The following is a 20141-nucleotide window of genomic DNA, read 5'->3' as shown; positions in this document are numbered from 1 at the left end:
TATGGGGGGAGTGGGGGCCCAGCCTGGGAAGTGCGTGTCGGCTGGCGCCCCCCCCGCCTGCGCGCTCCCCGGCTCTGTTTATTGTTTTGGTTCCCACAGCGTTTGGCTCCGCCCTACCGACCAATCAGAACGGGGGAAAGGATGAGTAGCAGTCAGGACCACCAATAGCATCGCGCAGAGGGTGCGGGGCCGGCCGCGTCCTGTCCGCCATGTTAGGATTGTCGGGCCGTCTGACAGGGCTTCGCTTGCCTCCGCAGGAGCGCGGCATGGAGCCGCAGGTGAATCTCCGCGTCACCTGCCGTGGGGAGACCCAGAGTTTCCTGGTGTCAGACTCGGCGCACACGACGTGGGCGGATGTGGAGGCCATGGTGAGCGCTGCCCGTCCCGCCTCGCCCCGGGAGGCAGAGCGCGGGGCCCGCCGCGGTGCCGCTGCCGTGGGGAGCCGTCTCGGTGAGGTGCTGGGAGTGCAAGCGCCTCTCCGAGGGCCCAGCATCTTCTCGCTCGGCTTCCTAAGCCGTGTCCCCCATTTCGCAGGCTGTTAGAACTGGTGTTTTAGTCTGCTGCGGTCTCAGTTTTTCTTTTAGCGTTAACAGTAAGTTTTACTCCTGTTACATACTTAGTGACGTGAAAAGCCTGGTTTGGATAAAGCTTCTTATGGGTCGCTTGTTTTTCTGCCTGAGCAGGCGGCCTTAGCTGTGCGCTTTGCTCTTTTCCACAGTTACGGATGCTTGGGTTTGGCACTGTACCCGTATAGAGTACAGCCTGTGCCTCTTATCTCCTGTTCTTTTACTCCTTCAGCTAGATGTGGTGAAGTAACACTGGTGCCTTGTTTGTGCTAGTTTGGATATAACTGGTTTTGTTAGTGGGCCACGCATGCATAGACAGTTGCTTATGAAGGTCCGTATGTAATGCATTTGGTATATTGAATAGTTTGGGTTTTTTTTTTAATGTCTATTTTCAGTGTTATTTAGTGAAACTTCCTGTATTGGCTGAGGCTTAAATTGTGTAGTAAGGATTCCCTTGGTTATGATGAAGCTGCAGTGCTTTATTTTTTTTTAGCAACTATTCCGGTTTCTTAGCTTGCTTTCAGAGCTAAATCTTCAGAGATCTTGCCGGTATGTTGTTTTCCCTCTTTCAGTTCTTTTTTTAGCTAACATATCCCGGTGTACGTTGTAGGAGGTTCTTGCATTGTGACTCAAATTCAGAGTTTGAACTGCATCATCTTCACTCATTGTATTTCAGTCTTCTAGAAGAGACACTAATTCAGGCTTAAAATACTCGGTGCCAACTAGACCCTACAGGAATGTCTGAACTAGTCAGAATCCTGCTTGCATCAAAGCTGGAAGCAGATTGCTATGTAAGCACGGTGTTGCCCTTAATCTCAAGTAGTCTGAGAGCGAGGGCGTGTTTGTTCAAGGTGTGGTGTTCCATTACAATAATATTTTTCTAACCAAGGTAGTACCACTGGGTGTCTCTGCACTATGTTGTGTGAATTACTGTTTCAAGGTAGTATCAGTTAAACTGTGTCCTTCTTATGTTTTAATGTATTATTAAACATGCCTGGTGTTTATAAGGGATAACCCGATCTCTGCTTCTTGCTTGAGTTGTAGGGGAAGAATTTGTGGTACTAAACAATGTAGATACAGCCCACAGATTATTCTTGATAAGCTGAGTTGGTTTTCTCACTGTACTCCCAAAATTCGTTTGGGATATATCCTTGGGAGAACATGTATGTAGCTATGTCATTGTGCTCTTGTGGTGCTAGGTAATCCCCAGCCATCTGCTGTCTTCTGAGGCTACTAGTGTTCTTCTGTTAGGTCCAGGCTGGCAGAATGTGTCTCAGATATAGCATTTTTTCAGAGAGAGTTTCTGGTGAGAAAAATACAGCTTCTATAGATAAATTATACGCAAGTGCACATGACCCTCAAAGTCTGTTATACAACATAGGGAAACAACCATCTTCGTTTATGGTTCATTTGATACTGTTCATTCTGCCCTATTAATGCAAAATACAAAATAGCTGCTCAACTTTATTCTTCTAATTGTGATCTGTTAATGGATTTATACATTCAGATGTACAGTGGATCAGCCAGTGAGTAGTAGAATGAGATACTTTGCTCTTTTTAGTACTTGAATTAATCCTAGTTTCTCAAAACACAAATAGTTTGTGTAATAAAAAAAAAAAAGGCTGCCCACCTGTGTGACCTGTCTTCCTGGTGCTTTTTAGTGTAACAGCATTCGGTGATTGCTGGCTTTAGCCTTTGTATAGTGCAGTGTTTACTGTGACTGAGTTGGTTAACCTTGAGCTAGTCCTATTATAATGGAAAGGTTATTATTATTTATTTTGAGGTAAATATTAACCAGGGAGGGTGAAACATGAAAGAAATTTTTTTCTTTTCGTTATAGCAAGTTATTAAAGGCTGGATGCAAGGCACTGGGGAGACTTCTGCAACTCCAGAAGAATGGATTTTGTAAAACAGTGTTTATTTCAACTGAGAAACTGACGGGAGGGGCGGAAGGGTTAAATCATTTTTCTGTATTAATAATTGTGATTAACTGAAAACATCTGTAGTCCTTTCTCATTGTGGTTTTGTGTTCTTTTTTCCTTACAGGTTAAAGTTTCGTTTGACCTGGACAACATTCAGATCAAATACATTGATGAGGATAATGATGAGGTAAAAATACCCCCCACTCTCCCAACAGGTCTACCAAAATATGACTGGTGTGACTCTTTCTGCCTCTTGATAATTTGTAGTGGGTCCTTCAGGAATGTCTGTTATGTGGATCAGAGGCGATCAGAGGTTTTTGATCCTTTGATAAGAAAATAGCTATTAGTCTTGTGGTTTCACTCTTAATGTGGCATACTTATTTTAAAATATGTTTTTAGAAGCTATTGCTTTTCTTTTTCCCACCCCCTTAGAAACAGCCAGCAGTTCTGTGTGCTCTGAGGGAGGGATGCTTCTGTTGAGGGACTTTATTTTTCATTTTATCAAAATAAGATAGTTGTAACTATTTGTGTTTGCAGCCATGGTAGAGCCCCGTCCCTTCAATCTACACTCCTTCCTTTGAAAAATCTAGGTCCCCTGTCATTAGCATGCATTTACTTCAGTGATATGGTGTGCTCAAATCCTCTGCTTGTTTTATGCAAATGCTATAATCTCCAAGCAGATTACTGACTCGGAAAACAAATTGGTTACTTCTAGTTGTCCTTGTTGAGTAACTTCCAGCTTGGCATAACCTCACTGTCTCATATTTTTTTCTGTTTATCTAGAGACTTAGAGTAGAATGTAACTTTTGCAAACTCTGTGTTCCACCGCTCTACTAAATTGCAGAGATGAGGATTTTTGGTTTTATTTTTTTCTCTAAGGGGAAATGTCAGGATGCCTCCAGCAACGTTTCAGGGAAAGATTCTCCCCTTGTTTTCCAGCCTGTATCTATGTAAATACATAGATGTGTCTGTTAAAGATCTTTTTCAAATACTAATAGAGTAAACGTTGCCCAGAATGATGCAATGCTGTAGTGATTAAATAGCTTCTTGTATTGGTAAATTCTGCATGCAAAATTGATAAATGAGCACTTGCAGAAGATGGGCTTGGCTTGTACCTAAATCAAAAGGACGGTTAAATGTTTCCTGTTGTCATCAAAAGCAACTGGGTCTGACTTCTGTGTACTTGTGTAGTGAACCCAGTGGTACTGGTGCCGGCTTACTTCCAGAACAAGCGTGGCCTCACCTACTGGGTGCTGGTAGGTGCCAGAGCCCTTGCTTACTGCACCAATCTAATAGAGAGCACGGTCCACTCCAGAGCACCACAACATTGATTAATGATTAAACATGGCAGCAATAACAAACATCTGAAGGAGTGGTATTTTAGAAACTCTGAATAAAAGTACGTTTATTCTGAAAGCATGTTAATTTTAAGAGACTTACAGAAATATATCAGTGGCTATTACTCACTATTATTTCTTTTTGCAGGTCTCTGTGAATAGCGAAGGTGAGCTGCTACTTTACTGAAGTTAAATCAGTAAACAGACCCCAACTGTTGTTCCTGTTTTTGGAAAAGCAGTTGAGAATGCTTGATTTTTGGAATTTATTTATGGTTGGGCATCAAATTCTTCCCAAAGGAAGGAGTTTTTGATCCATGGGAACAAATTGGAAATGACTGAATTAATGGAATGTTAAGTCTCTAGGTTGTGAGAACACGTTTGCTTGTTGCCGTATATACAACTCCTTCATTCAGTAGCACTATTTTAAAAGAATTTACAGAAGGTATGGGAGACAATCCTTGATGTAAGGGGTTCCTAAGTACTATGTGCTGAACTTATATCTGTTGTTTGAGACAGGGAAAATTCACGTTTCTTTCTCTCTTTCTTTAGAGGAATATGAAGAAGCTCTAAAGGTAAATGCTCTGTTTGACTTTTTTCGATAGATTAATCCTTCTCCAATTAAATTTAGCGTAGCTGAGAAAAAAAAAAAAAACAGTATTACCTTGCCCAGGGAAATCCAAATAGCTCAGTTTTCTAGCTTTGGACACCAGCTTGGGTGTTTGCTACAATTTTTTTTCCATCCAGGCTAATCTTGATTTGTACAAATTAGTTGAATAGACAGTTGTGATTCGGGGCCCTGAGCAGCCAATTCATTGGTTAAATGACTGGCTTTCTCAAACACTTCAACAGTAATCCGATGTTTGGAGATACTGGGCTCTAATGGGTTCCCTTTAGAGTCTATGTGGCAAGATTTTTAATGTTGTACTCTCTGGCAATAAAACTTTAATTGGTATCAGTGCTTAGTTACATTATAAGCAGTTAATTTGACTTAGAAAAAATGAGAATTGCATTCCTTTAAATTTCAGTTATACAGTATTAATACTTTCAAGAACTTTTTTGCTCAGGATCTGAATTTCAAATCTCATAATAATTTGAAAATAATCATAAAGCTAAAATTTACTGTAAGCTCCCGGACAGAGGCTCATATGAACAGCTTTATTATAGATTGAAAAATTCCTGCAGAATACCTGCATAATTAACCTTTTGCTTCTAATAAACTTTTTAATAAGCATATTGGTAACCTTTAAGAAAGGCAGAATAGACTATCAGCTGACTGCACCTTGGCATTTTGCTCAGTTTTTCTTTTGTGTGTGTTAGTCTTTTCCCAGCCTCTCCAGTGTAGTGTAGTGCTGCATTTTTACAGGATTTTGTATGTTGGTTGTAAGAGGAGTAAATATGGTGTGTGTATGTACTGTTTATTTAGATTGCAGTTAAACAAGGAAATCAACTTCAGATGAATGTGTATGAAGAAAACTCTTCTCTGAAAGAAACTTCGTATTCTTGTTCTTTGCAACTATGTGAAAAAAGTGTGACAGAAAAGTTGGCACCTTTTAAAGATGAGAAAAAACCTCTTTCGCACTATTCCATGCCAGCTCAGGGGTTAGAGGAAGAATTAAAAGATGAAAAGGAGCTGACAATTCAGGTAGGATGCAGAGCTGGATTATATATTTATTAAAACAAAGAATTCATAACTGTAATTCACTTTATAGACTGATAGTCATCTTCACCTGTGCATAAAAACTTTGAGTTTGGAAGTCAGTCTTCGTTTTTGGCTACCTGCACCCATTGAAGCTTGCAAGATTGTTTAAATGTCTTCAGGAGGGTATTTCAATGCTGCATTTAGAAATACAGATTTTTTTCATGTTGACCATTCTTAAGTGTTTTGATAAACAAAGCAATTGGTCTCTTGAAGCCCTAATTGCCATCTGATAACTTCTGGTTGACTTGATTTCTTTGGCTTTGCTGTGTAATTACACTCAAATGCTAATAAGGCAGTAAGCTTTCAGGAAAATGTCAGTGGTTTCCTGATGTTGCTTTTTCACTGTTTTCTGAAGATTTTGAAATTTTTTTTTTTTTTTTGCAAAGAAACTTGAAAAAGGTTAACTTGCTGTATTGAGGTGTTTTTGCAGCTTTGCATACTTAAGGTTTGTGACTGATTTTTGTGGTGAGTTTTGTTTGGTATTTTTTTTCCCCCAGCAAAAATTAAATCATGCTAGAACAGGAAGAACAAATGAAAATCCTCCAGGATGGTTTACTAGCTACTTGGAAACAGTAAGTGTGTTTTCTTCTGAATTTTGGTATTCTTAAAGGAATACATAAGAGGCTGTGGGTGGAAAAGGTTCCTGTGATGCCTAACTCTATACATCTAATCACACTTGCTCTCAGTACTTGTGGCCAGGATCTTAAAGGGCATTTAGCTTTTGTGGTGATAAATGGAAACTAGATGTCCTTGAGGGTGACAGAGCACTGGCATAGGCTGCCCAGGGGGGCTGTGGAGTCTCCTTCTCTGGAGATATTCAAACCCCGCCTGGATGAAGTCCTGTGCAGCCTGCTCTGGGTGAACCTGCTTGAGTAGGGGGGGTTGGACTTGGATGATCTCCTGAGGTCTTCCAACCCTTGCCATTCTGTGAACTGTGGTTGTACGCTATAGGGGTTACCTTTAAAAAAAAAAAAAAACATACATGCCACTTCTTGTCAAAAATTGATTGTTTGGTTTATGCACTTGATTGGTTTGAGTGTAGTTTTAAGTAGCTCCCATGCTAGAATCCTTGTTGCGCTCCAGATAGTCACAGGAACTTCAGGGCACTCATGATGAGAGTGAGGATGAAGTACGGTGTTGGTGTCTTGTTTGACCGGTTTCAGTAGTGTAACACATAGGGTTTGCTGAGATTTGAAGCATAGCATTTGATAACCCTGCTTTTCTTGATTGTTCAGTTTAAGAAAATACTTTCCAGAGGCCAGTGAGTATAACCTATAGATTAAGATGTGGGTGTTAACTTGTTTTGAACAGCTAATAAATCTCACTGAGAAGCAGTTGGATACGAATGCTAAGAATTAATTAGCTAGTGAGTTCTTGAAACTCAAAGGTGCAGTGGTACAATAGTATATGCATTACCTTTAAGCTTTTTTTTTTTTCCCCTAGCATCCCCCTTCATCATTTGTCACCCCTTTCCACAAACTAAAGATAGGGGAGCTTAATGGTTGTATTTAAAACATTCCTGGTGGACAAAATCAGGACTTAATGATAGAGACTCCAGAGGGGTTTGTTTGGGAGTTAACTGTCTCAAAGATTAGTTGCCTTCCCTTTGTGCAAAGTTATGGAAGACCCTTAATGTTGTAAATACGTACATATGATTTTTCATTTGCCGTGTTAAAAACCCATGGGCTGGCATTTTCTAAAATACAAATCCTCTTTGAGGAATGCAATACTTGTTTAATTTCATCTGGAATGTGCTGGGGGGGATGGGAAGCGGATTCTGAGCTGCTTTATGGTTTCTGGATTGGGAGACTTGGGGCAATGTAATCCAACTTTTGAAGCTGCACAGGTGGGTCTCATCTGTGACTACTTTAATATTTTTTTTCCAGTTCAGGGAACAAGTAGTTAAGGAAACTGTTGAGAAACTGGAACAGAAGCTATATGAGAAGCTTGTTCATCACAATCAGCCTCCAGATTTTCCCGAGAGCTCTATGACAGCAGCACCTCCAACTTCAGAGAACCCATCAGGGAACGGCAACCAGTGCGACTGGCTGATCTCCTGCTGCAACTGCCAGGCCCGGATTGTTGGAGTTCGTTACCAGTGCAGGTAGAATATGATGAGAGATGGGAGTGTGGGAAACCTAACATGTAAGGCATGTGAATGAGTCTGAGAAACTCTCTTGGTCTTGTAGACTTCTATGTTTCTAATAATCTAATGCAGCATGCTGTACAAATGTTATTATTTTATAAATTACAAATAAATTTATCTAAATGTTATAAAAGTTATTAATGGAACCTCTAGTATATGTGTCTCAAACAGCGTATGTTCTTCATTGCTAGCTGTGGTGACTAGACCTTACCTGCATAAGAGCAAGATTAATGCTATTTTGAGAAAACGTGGTTGTTAAAACAATATGAGAGAACTTTATCACACTTGCTGTATTCTCAAACACTCTTTACCTTTTTTTGCATAAAACATGCAGTAATTGTAAAGGAAAAGTTTAGTTAACTGAACTGAATGAAACAAAAGAAGCAACACATAACCACCAGTCTATAATAGTCCTTTATTTAGTTCTGACAGTCAGTGAGACTAAGGTCATGCTTTTTTTAATGATCTCACTGTAGCCGGTTTAATAATATGAAATAGGTCTTGGTGAGTGTTTACAGTGAGGTGTCAAAAATGAGGCTTTTAATTGAATGAGGCAATTGCTGTAAAGGTAAGTATTTAAGGACTAGGCAGCAGCAGTGAATGGAATGCCAGCAGGGGTTTTTCTTTGGATGTTTGTTTTTCTTTCTGGCAGAAGCTGACAGTCTGCTTTTTACCAGTCCTGTTCCTGCAGGACGAATCTGCTTTGCGTCCCTGAATACTTCAGTTGACTTATCCTCTGTATTATCACAAGTATGATGCTGTTTCTGGCATTGGATTTCAATATAATGTTTTATCCTTTGTAGCAACAATTGTTAGTCACTTGTGCTGAAGGAAGCATCAGGTTTTTTCAATGTGTATTCAAGAAAGAAGTGAGAACTGTGTTTGCAGTTTTGCCAAGAGGAGAGATACTGATCCTAGGTATTCCAGATGGCTCCAAATATTGATGTATAAGTGAGAGAACCAGCTTCTGTTTCACTCAGGCACTGCTTATAGTGGTAGTATGATACAGAGTGGTTTCCCTGCAGAAATGTAAGGAGTAATTATCCTTCAGTGTCTCTTTCTAGCGCGTTAATTCTTTGTCTGTGTCTTGGTAACCTTCTCCCTTTTCTGCTTTGCAGCCTTTGTCCAGCCTACAATATCTGTGAACAGTGTGAAGCAGGAACATATGCACATGATCCTAATCATGTCTTGTTAAAGCTGCGAAGACCTGTGCTATGCAATGCTGAGAATTACAGCTTTGCCGAGTTCTCACCTCGCCTGCCTGCTACTCTGGAGCAAGTTAGGTAAATAGTGGCACCTGTCAGTACCTGACAAGATTATCCTGATAGCAAAGAGGAAACACCTGTGTTGGGGTTGATGTTCAGCTTTTATTTTAGATTTAGAGATAATAGGAAATGGATATGTTACTCAAACTTTACTGCGAGTAGCTAAAAATAGCTATATACTTACAAATGGCCTAAGTCACAAATCTTAGTGTTTTTAATAACAAAGTAGAAGAGACAGGATTTTGTGTTGTAGGTGGGTAGCAGACTTTGAGAGCTTGCTTTTTCCTTGAACATACTCTAATCTGCCTTTAAGTTTATTCTTTCACTGAGGCCATTCAAAATACTTTCACAAGCAACTGTGAAGATGTTCTTTTAAAATAATCTGGTATCCAGTCTAGAAGCACGAGACATTTCCTGAAGTGTTCCCTTTGAGACTAAGACTCTGTTGGCTAAAGCTAAATTCTAATCAGGTTAATGTATTGTAACAAAGTGGCTTATTCTCTCTGCAGGCTCCAGAAACAGATGGACAAAAGATTTCTGAAGGCAGAGAAACAAAGATTACGAGCAGAGAAGAAACAGCGAAAGGCAGAGGTCCGAGAGCTCAAAAAGCAGCTGAAATTGCACAGGAAAATTCATCTGTGGAACTCTGTCCATGTATTGGAAACTAGCAGCTCACCTACTCTGAAATCTGAGAGTCTCCAACCTAGTACCTTCCTGTAAGAGCTGTTGTTAGCTGAGCATTTCTTAGTTGTGCTGTCTGTCCTTCTGTGATGAGACCAAGTTAAAGTAGCAGGAGGAGGGTTATGAAATCTTAAAGTATCATTGGACCCTGTGAGAATTTTGTCTAAATGGAATTTGCAAGGTGGAGTGTTTTTTATTGTTTTTACTTGGGAGGAGAGTAGGAGAAGGAAAAAAAAAAAGCAACTGATGGTTATTACAAAAAACTTAGATTTACGTAGATTTAGGAGGAAGGGGAATGCCTAGGATTACATGTGTATGTGTGCATGCACATACAGCGTAAATTAACATTAGTGCCATTTTAAAAAGTCTGTATCTTCCTGCTATATGAAGTGTCTCTGCTTAAAGTCAAGTACATTCTGTGTGCTTATGTTTAGTGCTTTTTTTTCTCTTTTCCTTTTCTACGTGATCTTAGGCTGAGGCTCACTAGACAGTAGCCTTTGCAGGCAACCACTTTGCATTTTCTGTTCCCTTTGGTTTTATGAAGGTACAGGTGTAAAACTTGTGTAGTTCCAGTTTCTTTAATTCATCCCTTCCACTTAGGGCATTTAAAAGTCAAATGAACATTAATCAGTTAGTTCGATTTGTGGAGAGCTTGAAATAGCTATCTTTACTTCCTTTTTGCTAAACAGGCATGTTACAGGAACAAAACCAATGTTAATTTAGGTCTGAATTATTTTTTTTTTTTTAGCTCTTTTAAAGTTGGCATGCATGTGAGCTGCTTCACCAGTCCCTCTCAGTGCTTGCAAATGAACAGTAAAGCTTTGGATTAAACCTATTTTTGAGCCACTTTCAGGAATAAACTGTGGTATCTTGCTGAAAAATGTTACTTGTACGGCCCAATGCACTAGTGCTTAGACTATAGCACAATCTTTTTGATTCAGCATCATAAAGATGATGACTTCATTCTCTAACAGAATAGCATAGCCCCAAGTGCTGTCAGACTAAATCAAATACAGCGAAGAACAGTGAACTTTTCTCTGTTAAACCCACGTTCTGTAATTATAATAATATTCTTCCAAATAAGCAGATCTTGTTTTCATGTTTCTTTTTTACTTTTACTAGCAAAGGAAAGCAAACTGCTATGTGGTGTTTAGACTTAAATTGAAAACAGTAGTTAAAACATTAGAATTTTGAAATCCTTATAGTGATAAAAGGCGAAAACAAACTAAATGGCCTCATCCATTTTTTTAGCCAGTGAAATAGCAGCTGAACAAATTCCTCAATTTTGGTGGGGTTTTTGGTGTATTTGTTTTGTTTATTTCCCCCCAATCCCAGGAGTCCTACTCAACCCTTTCAAGCAATTGTCCCAACACTAAGTGCGGTATTTGTGGATGAGAATTTGCCAGATGGGACTCACTTGCAACCAGGAACAAAGTTTATCAAACACTGGCGAATGAAAAATACCGGCAATGTGGAATGGAGCTCAGACACAAAGGTACCTTTCTTTTGCTATTACTTTTACACACTAAAATAGTTCTGGAAGGTAATATTTGTACGCATTAGGAATCTGAATTCTCTGTCAGAACCTGTTCAGGATTTCATTTGGCCTGTTAATTCAGAAGCTGGGAACTCTGGGGCAATAAGCTGTCTTAGGTACGCTTTACAACTGCAGCCTTCAGGAGGAAGGCAATCAAGATTAACATCACCGAACATGTCTTCCAGTGCTGTTACAGTGTTACAGTTCAGCTGTGTTTACAACACCTGTGCTGCTTTTCTGGCTTAAAAAAGCCTTTCTTCTGTGAATAACAGAGTTCGTGTTGAAAGATGGGGGTATCTTCTTACTTTGTGGTGATAGTGGCTAATGTGAGAATGTTTACTAGCAGCCTCTCTTCTCCATGCCTAGTATCTACAAGGCTTTTCAGGGGAGGAACTTCTAAGTGCTCCTTACTGTCCACAGTTTGCAGAGAAGCTTGTGAAGTTAACTTCTGCTTTTTCTGTTGCATTATATTTCAGCTGAAACTTATGTGGGGTAATCTGACCTTGGCATCTTCTGAAAAAAAAGATGTGTTGGTGCCATCCCTTCCATCGGGACAAGTAGGAACTGTTTCTGTTGAGTTTGTAGCTCCTAACATAGAAGGAACTTACACTTCTCACTGGAGACTGTCACACAGAGGGGAACAGTTTGGGCCTAGGATCTGGTGCAGTATTGTTGTGGATCCCTCCCCAGCTACTGACTATCTAGAAAGCAATTGGAAGGATTCTAACTCCTGTCGGAAGGATAAAGCTTCCAGCACTGAACAGGCAAGTAACTCATTTGGTATTAGGGGCAGTTCTGAATTGCCCTAGTAGCAGGAGTGATGAATACCATTTGGTGTAATGGCATAGCGTCTCTTAACTACTGACTTTCAGGGGATTTTCTTAGCTGTTGGCATCTAACTTCTATTTTTAATCAAAAAGACACAACTTTTATTGTGTTTGTAACTTCTAAAATGGTCATTCTTTTTGACAGGCATGGGATTAGTTACCAGTCTATTGTAGCCATTTGTCTATTTCTTTGAGCTGAAACACTACAGGATTTCTCTTTGTTAGATCTTGTCATTTTGGCTCTAAAATGAGTTGAATTAAATCTCTTTTCAAGCTACTTCTGTACTTATACACAATATGCAGGCTTTGTGTTTCATGTAATAATATTATTTGCTGCCTGTCTGAGGGGCTTCTGGGACATTATTTTTCTGGTTTTGCAGGATGCTCTGTTAAAGACAGAAGCAGGTGCTCAACTGATGGGTGAAATCATGGAGCAGGCTGAAATACCTCTGCCAGCTATTCCTTTAAAGATCAAAAATCTGCCAAGTGAGAGAGCATTTTATATCCCATCTGTTGATCTCCTCACTGCACAGGTAAAGTGCTAAAATTCAGGTAGAGACAAAGCAAACCACCTTGGGTTTGATATCTAGGTACATAGACATCCACAGGAATAAAAAGCTTCTGAGCTCTAAAATAGCCACTGTATTTTCAGGAAGAGTATATTGCATTTTATATAGCAGAACTATTTTCTTGAATTGGTATCGGGGACTGTCACTATATGGAGGGTATGTTCAGGACAGACTAAGACTCTCAATAAAGAGTCACCGGGTTGGGTCTTTCTCTGGCCCCTAATAAGGGAGGACTTAGCTTTGCCTCTTGCTGCCCTAATTTGTGTATTCTATGATGTGGATGTATGTTACGGGAAAACTGCCCTCTCCGAGATCATGCTGAGTAACTAAAAGTGGAGTAGACTTACTTGTAAGTTAATGGGATCTGATGCTGGGAACTATGGCATAAGATTCCATTTCAGGGTTTGATAAAAACTGTGTGGTGTTTCTTTCTGTAGGATTTGTTGTCCTTTGAGCTGTTGGACATTAATATCGTGCAGGAGTTGGAGCAAGTGCCACACAATACTCCTGTTGGTAAGGTTCTTCTCATATTCTGTGTGCTGTCTCTAGCGTTCAGTTAACTGTTTACTCAATGAAAAGCTGAGCTTATTTGTGCAGAAGGCTTATTTGCTCTTCAGCCTAGAGTGTCTTCCCAGCTCTCCTGTCTTTTAATTTTAATTCTTGCTAGTTGTTTATTTCATCAAATGATCTTGGAAGACAACTGGGTTTCTTCAGTCTTGGAAGAATATCCCTTAAAAAAGGATAACTTCTTAAAAGGTTGCCTCCTGGAGGAAAGGAAGGTTCCTACTCCTTTAGTGCCAATTAATTTTGCTACCTTTGTTTCAGACATGACTCCGTGCATGTCCCCTTTGCCACATGATAGCCCGTTGCTGGAGAAACCTGGCTTAGGTCAGATAGAGGAGGAGAATGAGGGGAGTGGATTTAAACCAGTGCCTGGTAAGCAGTAGTTGTGGGGAGCTTGGGGGTGAGGGGTGGAGGATATTGTCACTTCTGTGTGGTCAGCAGTCTTGATGTCTAAAAAGGATTTTAACTCTTGTCTTTCCCTTCTGTGGGAAAAACAAACAGTTGTTTATGAGCCAAACCTGTGATCTGGTGCTACTCTCTGTTTGTAGAGGTTGGAGTGTTATATATGTAGGATTCGGAAATACAAATGCTTCTCTTGATTTGTCCGACTACTAGAATTGTTGGGAGAATTAACAATTTGCCCTTTATAGATTAGATTATACTCAAACGCTCTAGGCATGGCCCCCATACTTCTCAATCATGTTCACATTCAACTTGAACTGAATTCCAAAATCTTTCAATTTTTAAAAAGAATTAACACATAGACTCAATATTAGCCTTGGCTAGTCTAAAAAATTCTTCTATTTGCATTTCCTTGTGGTGGTGTTAAAATAATCTGTTCTGTTTCCCTTTCAAAGGAACAACAGAAGCCTGCTTTCCTGCAGATACTTGCATCGTGAAAGGGAAAGCTGAACATCTGTTGAACCAGGAGGAAGGGGAAGAAGATATGAGTGGGACTCAGTTTGTCTGTGAAACTGTAATTCGCTCTCTAACCCTGGATGCTGCACCTGACCACAGACCCCCACAAAAAAAGAACGTCCTCCAGAGTAAGTAGCTGCCTTTAGCTGACTTCTGAGGCCTCACCTTTTTGTGGTCAGACATTGCCCACAAATAGCCCTGAACTGCAGGTGGTGATATTGCTTTAATTGTTTTTTCCTGATTGTTTTATTAGACTCTTTACAAACGTTGCAAGACACCTTCGGTTGCAGTGTGATAAATGAAGAATCTTCTAGGATAAAAACTAATTCCCCTTCCAAAAAGGAAGCAAAGATTCATCAGTCAGAGGCAATGACAGAAAATGACTGTGGTAAGTAAAATAGGTTTGAATTTAAGGTAATGCTGTAATAAGGGCTACAAAAAACATCAGGTGTAAAAAGATTGACACTGTTCTAGGAAACTGATCCTCATTAGATCAAGAGAATCATTCTTACATCTGAAAATTGGTGTCAGTACTCTGAACAAGCAGCTTTTAACAGCTGCTTAAAAAAAAATAGTGGAATTGAGACATAACTGTTCCAGTGGGGTATTCAAGTAAGTGCTCATCTATTAAGCATGGCTGGTGCTTCCATTGTTTTTGTAGCTTGAAGTCAGTGCTTTGAACTTTCTGATGCATGCAATTTAGGAGCTGAAAACTACTGTTGATGTTCTCAGCATAGTTCTTATTCCCAGTTTTATTATAAGCATTAGCATCAGCAGCATATCTGCATAGGTTTAGCAGGAAGATGCCTACTATCCCTACTACACCCGCACCCTCCCCCCAACAAATAAAGTTACACCATTAATATCAGCAGCAAAGCTTTACAGTTATTTCTGAATACTCGCCTTTTCTATCTGGGACAATACAGTCTTTGCTGTTATCCATACAAAATGGACAATTGATAATACTTCACTTTATTTTTTTTTTTTTTTTTCCTGTTAGGGGACCTTCAACTGCCTGAGAGAGCAAGCCCCTGTAGTGATACTGGCAATTCTCATGAAGATGATGATAAAGATGATGTTCAAAGTCAAGGCTCCTCTGCTTCATCAGAGGATTATATCATTGTTCTCCCAGAGTGCTTTGACACCAGTCGTCCTTTAGGGGAGTCTATGTATAGTTCGGCTCTTTCTCAGCCCAGTTTGGAAAAGACGGGAGAACCTGAAACAGGAGCAGAGAATCTGGAAGGGGGAAGCCAGCCCCAGATCCGCAGCGTCAGTGATATTTTGACAACTTCACAAACACTGGCTGTAGTACCACTAACCCCAGAGACTGTGGGTGCCTTACCCCAGACACAGAGGTATGCTTCCTGGAGGAGAACAAAATGGTTATGTTAGGGTTGTTCTAGAGTCTGCAGGGTGTTGTGCTTAAGTGCAGTGTCCAAACAGAAATTGTTGCAACAAAAGTTTTGTCACATATCGGAGTGAACGCCCTAAATCCTGCAACTTTTTATAAAGCCTGTACTCACTGATTAGGTGATTGCAAGAAGGGGAAAGAAGGGAGCACGTGAAGCTTTTTCTTTTGTCTGTTGTTCTTGGCTTAAAATACGTGTGTACATGTAGAATGAAAGTAGTAAAAGTACTTTTTTTGCTGTATGTTCTCAGGAATCTTGCGTCTCTTCAGAATCATATCTTCCAAGAACCGAACATAGCTGCTTCAGAGACTCTCTCTTCCGCTCCTTGTAATCAAATAAGAGAAGGTATTGACAGTACGTGAAGGGTGCATCCACGATTGTTACTGCCTATTCCTTATGCTTAGTATTGGATTAGATGTCTTGTTCTTCTTGAGGAGAGCAGAAATCTGTTGAGTAATGATTGTTTTTCCTCTGGATGTTGAAGTTTTGCTATATATGGAACGTTTGAATAAATAAATAATTGGCTTTCTGGATCAGCTAAGAGCATCTATTAATTAGAAGTGGTAGGAGGGTACTCAGAAGTATTTGTAGACATCTGGAAGATGACCTTGCTCTAGAATTAATGAGCTATGTATTTAAGCTGCTGTTATAGTCACTGGGAGCTCAGACAGCAGTTCATGCCATGTTAAAGTAAACACCCACTGACTAATCAGCCACATGACTTCAGAAATTCTTCTGATTGTTTTGACTGCAGTGAGAATCCTGTATACCTAGTTTGTGTCTGGATAACTCAACTTGAAAGTATTAATTTTGGACTGAATCCCTCTTCATTCATATACACGTTGCATCTCATCAGCTTCTCATTAACTGGGCATGTTGATACGATATTTTTTTCCCCTTCCTGTTCCAGAACCCAGTGGTGAAGACAGTCATGGGCCAGGATCTTCTGGAGTTCTAAGCAGTAAACAGAAGTGCTCAGAATACCCAAGGTAATGAAGCTGAAGCTGTGACTTCCCAAACACCATTTTAAACTAAGAACTGCTAAAGTGGGTACCTAGGAACAAGCACTGGCTTACAGGTTTCCTGTACTCAGTATTTTGGTAGAGAGGCCTCCCTTCTTAAAGGAAACATGTGCTGACTTATATAACGCTATATTTTCGTAAGATCTTGGTTTTTATTTAGACACGAATATGAAGGAGGTAGAATTGGCAAGCAAAAGTGTATGAAGAGCTCAAGCTGAATCCTTCTAAAATTCTGTAGTGTTTTTCTGGAAAATCTCAGGGTTCTTAAAATAGGGATTTCATAAGTTAGCCGCAAAGTTAAGCATCTGAAGATACTGACACTGGAGGAATGAGGCAAAACATTGAGCAGAATATTAAGTGACTTAAGAATTGATGGAAAATGAATGGAAGTTACTTGGCCTGAATGGATGTGACACAGTGCACAGCTTTCATGTATAGATGTGTTGTTCTGGGTGAGAATACTTAATTATTTACAAACGGCCATGTTAGGGAAAGCAAACTAATGTGCTTCAGCATGAAACCCCAATGTAATAGAAGGTACTAGGAAAGCAGTAATAAGCTTCCTGGATAGCTCAAGTCCCAAACAGCAATGATTCCTTTGGATCCGAGGTCGTTCTCTCTAATAAAAACTAAATCTCACGTGGTCCATCAACAGGGAGAGACTTGCATTTAACGTGAAACAAATGCCTGGCTTTACTGACCCTAAAGTAATACCTGACTTCTCTGCAGATACCCTCAAGGAAGCAGCATTGCAGGAGAACTGGTTAAAGGAGCTTTGTCAGTTGCTGCTTCTGCCTACAAAGCATTATTTGCTGGACCACCCCTTATAGAACAGGTAAATGTCTTTCCTGTATGCTATGTGAGTCTCATAGAATGCTGACCTTACATTTATAAAACATAAGACCTATAATTTTATCAATAGTCTATTATAGAGGACTTCATGCAACAGTAAAAATGTTAAGCTTGATGACATCCCTTTGAAGTATGCTGTTCCTCCAGCAGACAGGGAAATCCATACCATGGGGATAGAAGCATGTCTCTTACAGCGTCATGTCAGAGTAGCAATTCACCTTTGCAAGTGAATATAAACAGCTTAATTGTGGACAAAAGGGCCCCTGTGCCTTAATTATATTCCAGTATAATGGTTCAAATGGCAAAAATAGATTATCTTTTTATAGCTTATCTTACTATCTTTTGTTTTCGGCAGCCTGCAGCTACAGAAGAGCACACTGCCACTCTTCTATCCAGCCTGTGTGAGATGGGATTCTGTGACAGGCAGTTAAACCTGCGACTGCTGAAGAAACACAACAATAATATGGTTCAAGTGGTAACTGAATTGCTTCAGATCAGTAATGGCGACTGGTACAGCAGCAGGTGCTGAACCTTCCGGGTGGAAGGAGGGATCCTCTGCCTTGAAGTGACTCATTAAACACTGCAACAGTAGCAGGCTGCTCCTCAGCTGCTTCCTGTTTGGAGGTGTGACTGAAACTTTGGCTTTTCTTTGAGCTTTCAACTTTTTTTTTCTCTCTCATGGAAATGTCAAACAGTGCTTGTCACAGCATCTTATGAATTGGAGACCAGAATTTCAACTGTTGTTTGGACCTCATAGTTAAATGGGTAGTCATTAAGTCTCTAATTTCATACTGAATCCTTTTATCAAGTAATCCTGTAGAGTTACTTTAAACTTCCACCCAGATGAGAACTTTCCCTTTTATTGTAAGATTATTTGGGTTTTTTTCTTTTTTTAGGCAGCTGGAAACTTGTTTTGTTGACTTATAACAAGCTTTGGAATAGGAACCAATGTAAAAGGCTGCTGTAAAACCTAGTATTGCCTAATTTACAAGAGATGCCCACAACTTGCAAGTTGTTTCTTCTGATACGATTTAGTAGTTGATTTGTCCAATGCCTGACAGTAATGTAACAGACTTAAACCTTACAAATGATTTTTAGAAGAAAAAGGTTGCTTATACATGAAAGCTACCTTGACCCATCAAACAACTTTTGTGAAGTCTGAAAGTGTAACCGCTGTTAAAGTGATGAATCCCAGGAAAGTCATTGTTTCTTGTAGCAGAATGAAGCAGGAGAGTGAATTTACCAGCAGCGATCGAACCATCTCTAGTACTGACAGTGCGAAACATCTCTCTAACAGGAAAATATAGCCTACATAAAATATGTTGTTAAAAATGGAGTGTAAGGGTAGGAAAGGCCTTTCTAAGAATCTTTACAGGCTCTTTGTAAAAATGTTAAAAATTTGACCGCTGTCTTTTTTCAGTATAGTGCAAACCTCTTATTCTGTTAACACCATAGAGGAGTTGAAGAATGAGTAGAAACCAAGACCTGCATTGGAATACAAATTCTGGTAAAGTTTAGGAATGGGAAGAGTGCTTGAGGTAGGGATTGTGTGACTTGCGTTATAGTTTGAAAAATGCATTAACTTAAGCAGTTTTAAGTGTACAGTCTCCTGTGATGGTTCTAGCTGCTCCCGTGTTTCCATAGACACATCTGTAGGATTCTTTTTTTTCCCCTAAGATTTTGCTTTAGATGCCCATATTTAATTTGAAAATCTAAGAATTCCCTTCTAAACCTGCTGAGAGAGATTTGATTCTGAAGAATCACAAGAAATGAGCAACATGCACTGCTGTGCAGTGGTGTATCCATAGATAACTTTTCAGAGTCTAGTCCTCTGAAGGTGACAGCAGTGTTGGCTACGTTCTTACTTTCAAAGAAAACTTTTTTTTTCCTTGCTGCAGTAAAGAGACCATTGATCCTAAAATATTTTATTACTGCTGCTTCAGACTTAAGGTATTCCTGTTTGTCACAAGGTAGCTGAAGCAGTATCAGTATTGTGACTGACCAGGCGATCAGTAGTAATTTTTTTTAAAAAGACATAATACCCTTAGAGATAAGATACCATTAAAATAATTGAAGAAAAAAAAAGTGTATCATACCATTTTTGTTTTAAACCTATTTTTATAGATTGTGGAAGAGATACTCTAAATGTTTATTTTGAAATACAGTAGAACTATTTTGCAGTGTTTCCCATCTCTCTGTACACCAGTACAAGTGTCTGCTGTGGACCAGATGAAGAGCTTTCTGTAGATTGAAACTACTGGGTTTTTTCCCCACCTTATGCATACTGTTTTGTGTACCTTTTGGCTTTATGCCTGCTCCAGACCGAGGAGGAGGAAGGGACGTGGATGAAGTGCAGTAGCTGGTGACGTTTCGAAGCGTGGTGTGGTTGTCTGCTTTAGATCTGGAACGCCCGGCAGGACACGTGTGCTTTCTGTGTGTACCTTCATCCTTGGAGTGTTAAATGTGTTCTATAACCTAACAAAACACTAAAACATTTGAGGAGGAACACTTCTTTGCGGATGGAAACGTGAAGTGTGAAATGCCGTTTTCTTTAGGTTACTTTTTACTAGGGTTTAGATAATGTATGCTCAGGCTTACGATCTATTTCTGTTGGCTTTGTATATTTTGTTAATGGATGCATGGTATAATTTATAATATATTCTGTAGTGCAGATATGACCTCTGTATCTTGCGTAGGGTGAGCACTTTAACGTCAGTTGGGCTGGGGGCGGAGGGGGAGGCCCCCCCTTCCCGCCGCCCTTACAATAAAACTCGTTATCCCTCGGCCGTCCCTCGGGCTCCTCACAGGCGGGGAGGGGGGTGACGGG

General features: G+C 39.9%; 1 protein-coding gene across 4 annotated transcripts; it reads left to right on the top strand.

Moving 5' to 3' along the window:
- The first annotated feature begins 30 nt into the window (after positions 1-30).
- On the top strand, positions 31-20126 carry NBR1 (NBR1 autophagy cargo receptor). 4 transcript variants are annotated; one of them, XM_035903623.1, is made up of 22 exons: positions 299-368; positions 535-592; positions 2613-2675; positions 3974-3992; positions 4375-4397; positions 5249-5467; positions 6022-6096; positions 7411-7628; positions 8789-8953; positions 9445-9651; positions 10952-11111; positions 11630-11917; positions 12361-12513; positions 12987-13062; positions 13375-13485; positions 13971-14159; positions 14285-14419; positions 15032-15386; positions 15691-15785; positions 16351-16429; positions 17192-17297; positions 17667-20126. In XM_035903623.1, the coding sequence occupies exons 6-22, from the start codon at positions 5279-5281 to the stop codon at positions 17841-17843; spliced, it is 2778 nt and encodes a 925-aa protein (XP_035759516.1). In that variant the 5' UTR covers positions 299-368; positions 535-592; positions 2613-2675; positions 3974-3992; positions 4375-4397; positions 5249-5278; the 3' UTR covers positions 17844-20126. The 4 variants fall into 4 exon arrangements, with proteins under 4 accessions (XP_035759500.1, XP_035759508.1, XP_035759516.1 ...); XM_035903607.1 differs by lacking the exon at positions 535-592 and having other exon boundaries at positions 31-368; XM_035903615.1 differs by lacking the exon at positions 535-592 and having other exon boundaries at positions 32-368; positions 17670-20125.
- Positions 20127-20141: the final 15 nt, after the last annotated feature.

Source organism: Egretta garzetta, unplaced genomic scaffold, assembly GCF_000687185.1.
Source record: "Egretta garzetta isolate BGI_Z169 unplaced genomic scaffold, ASM68718v1 scaffold100, whole genome shotgun sequence".
Lineage (NCBI taxonomy): Eukaryota > Metazoa > Chordata > Aves > Pelecaniformes > Ardeidae > Egretta > Egretta garzetta.
Note: the sequence above shows the minus strand (reverse complement) of the source record. Positions and strands in the feature narration are given on the sequence as shown.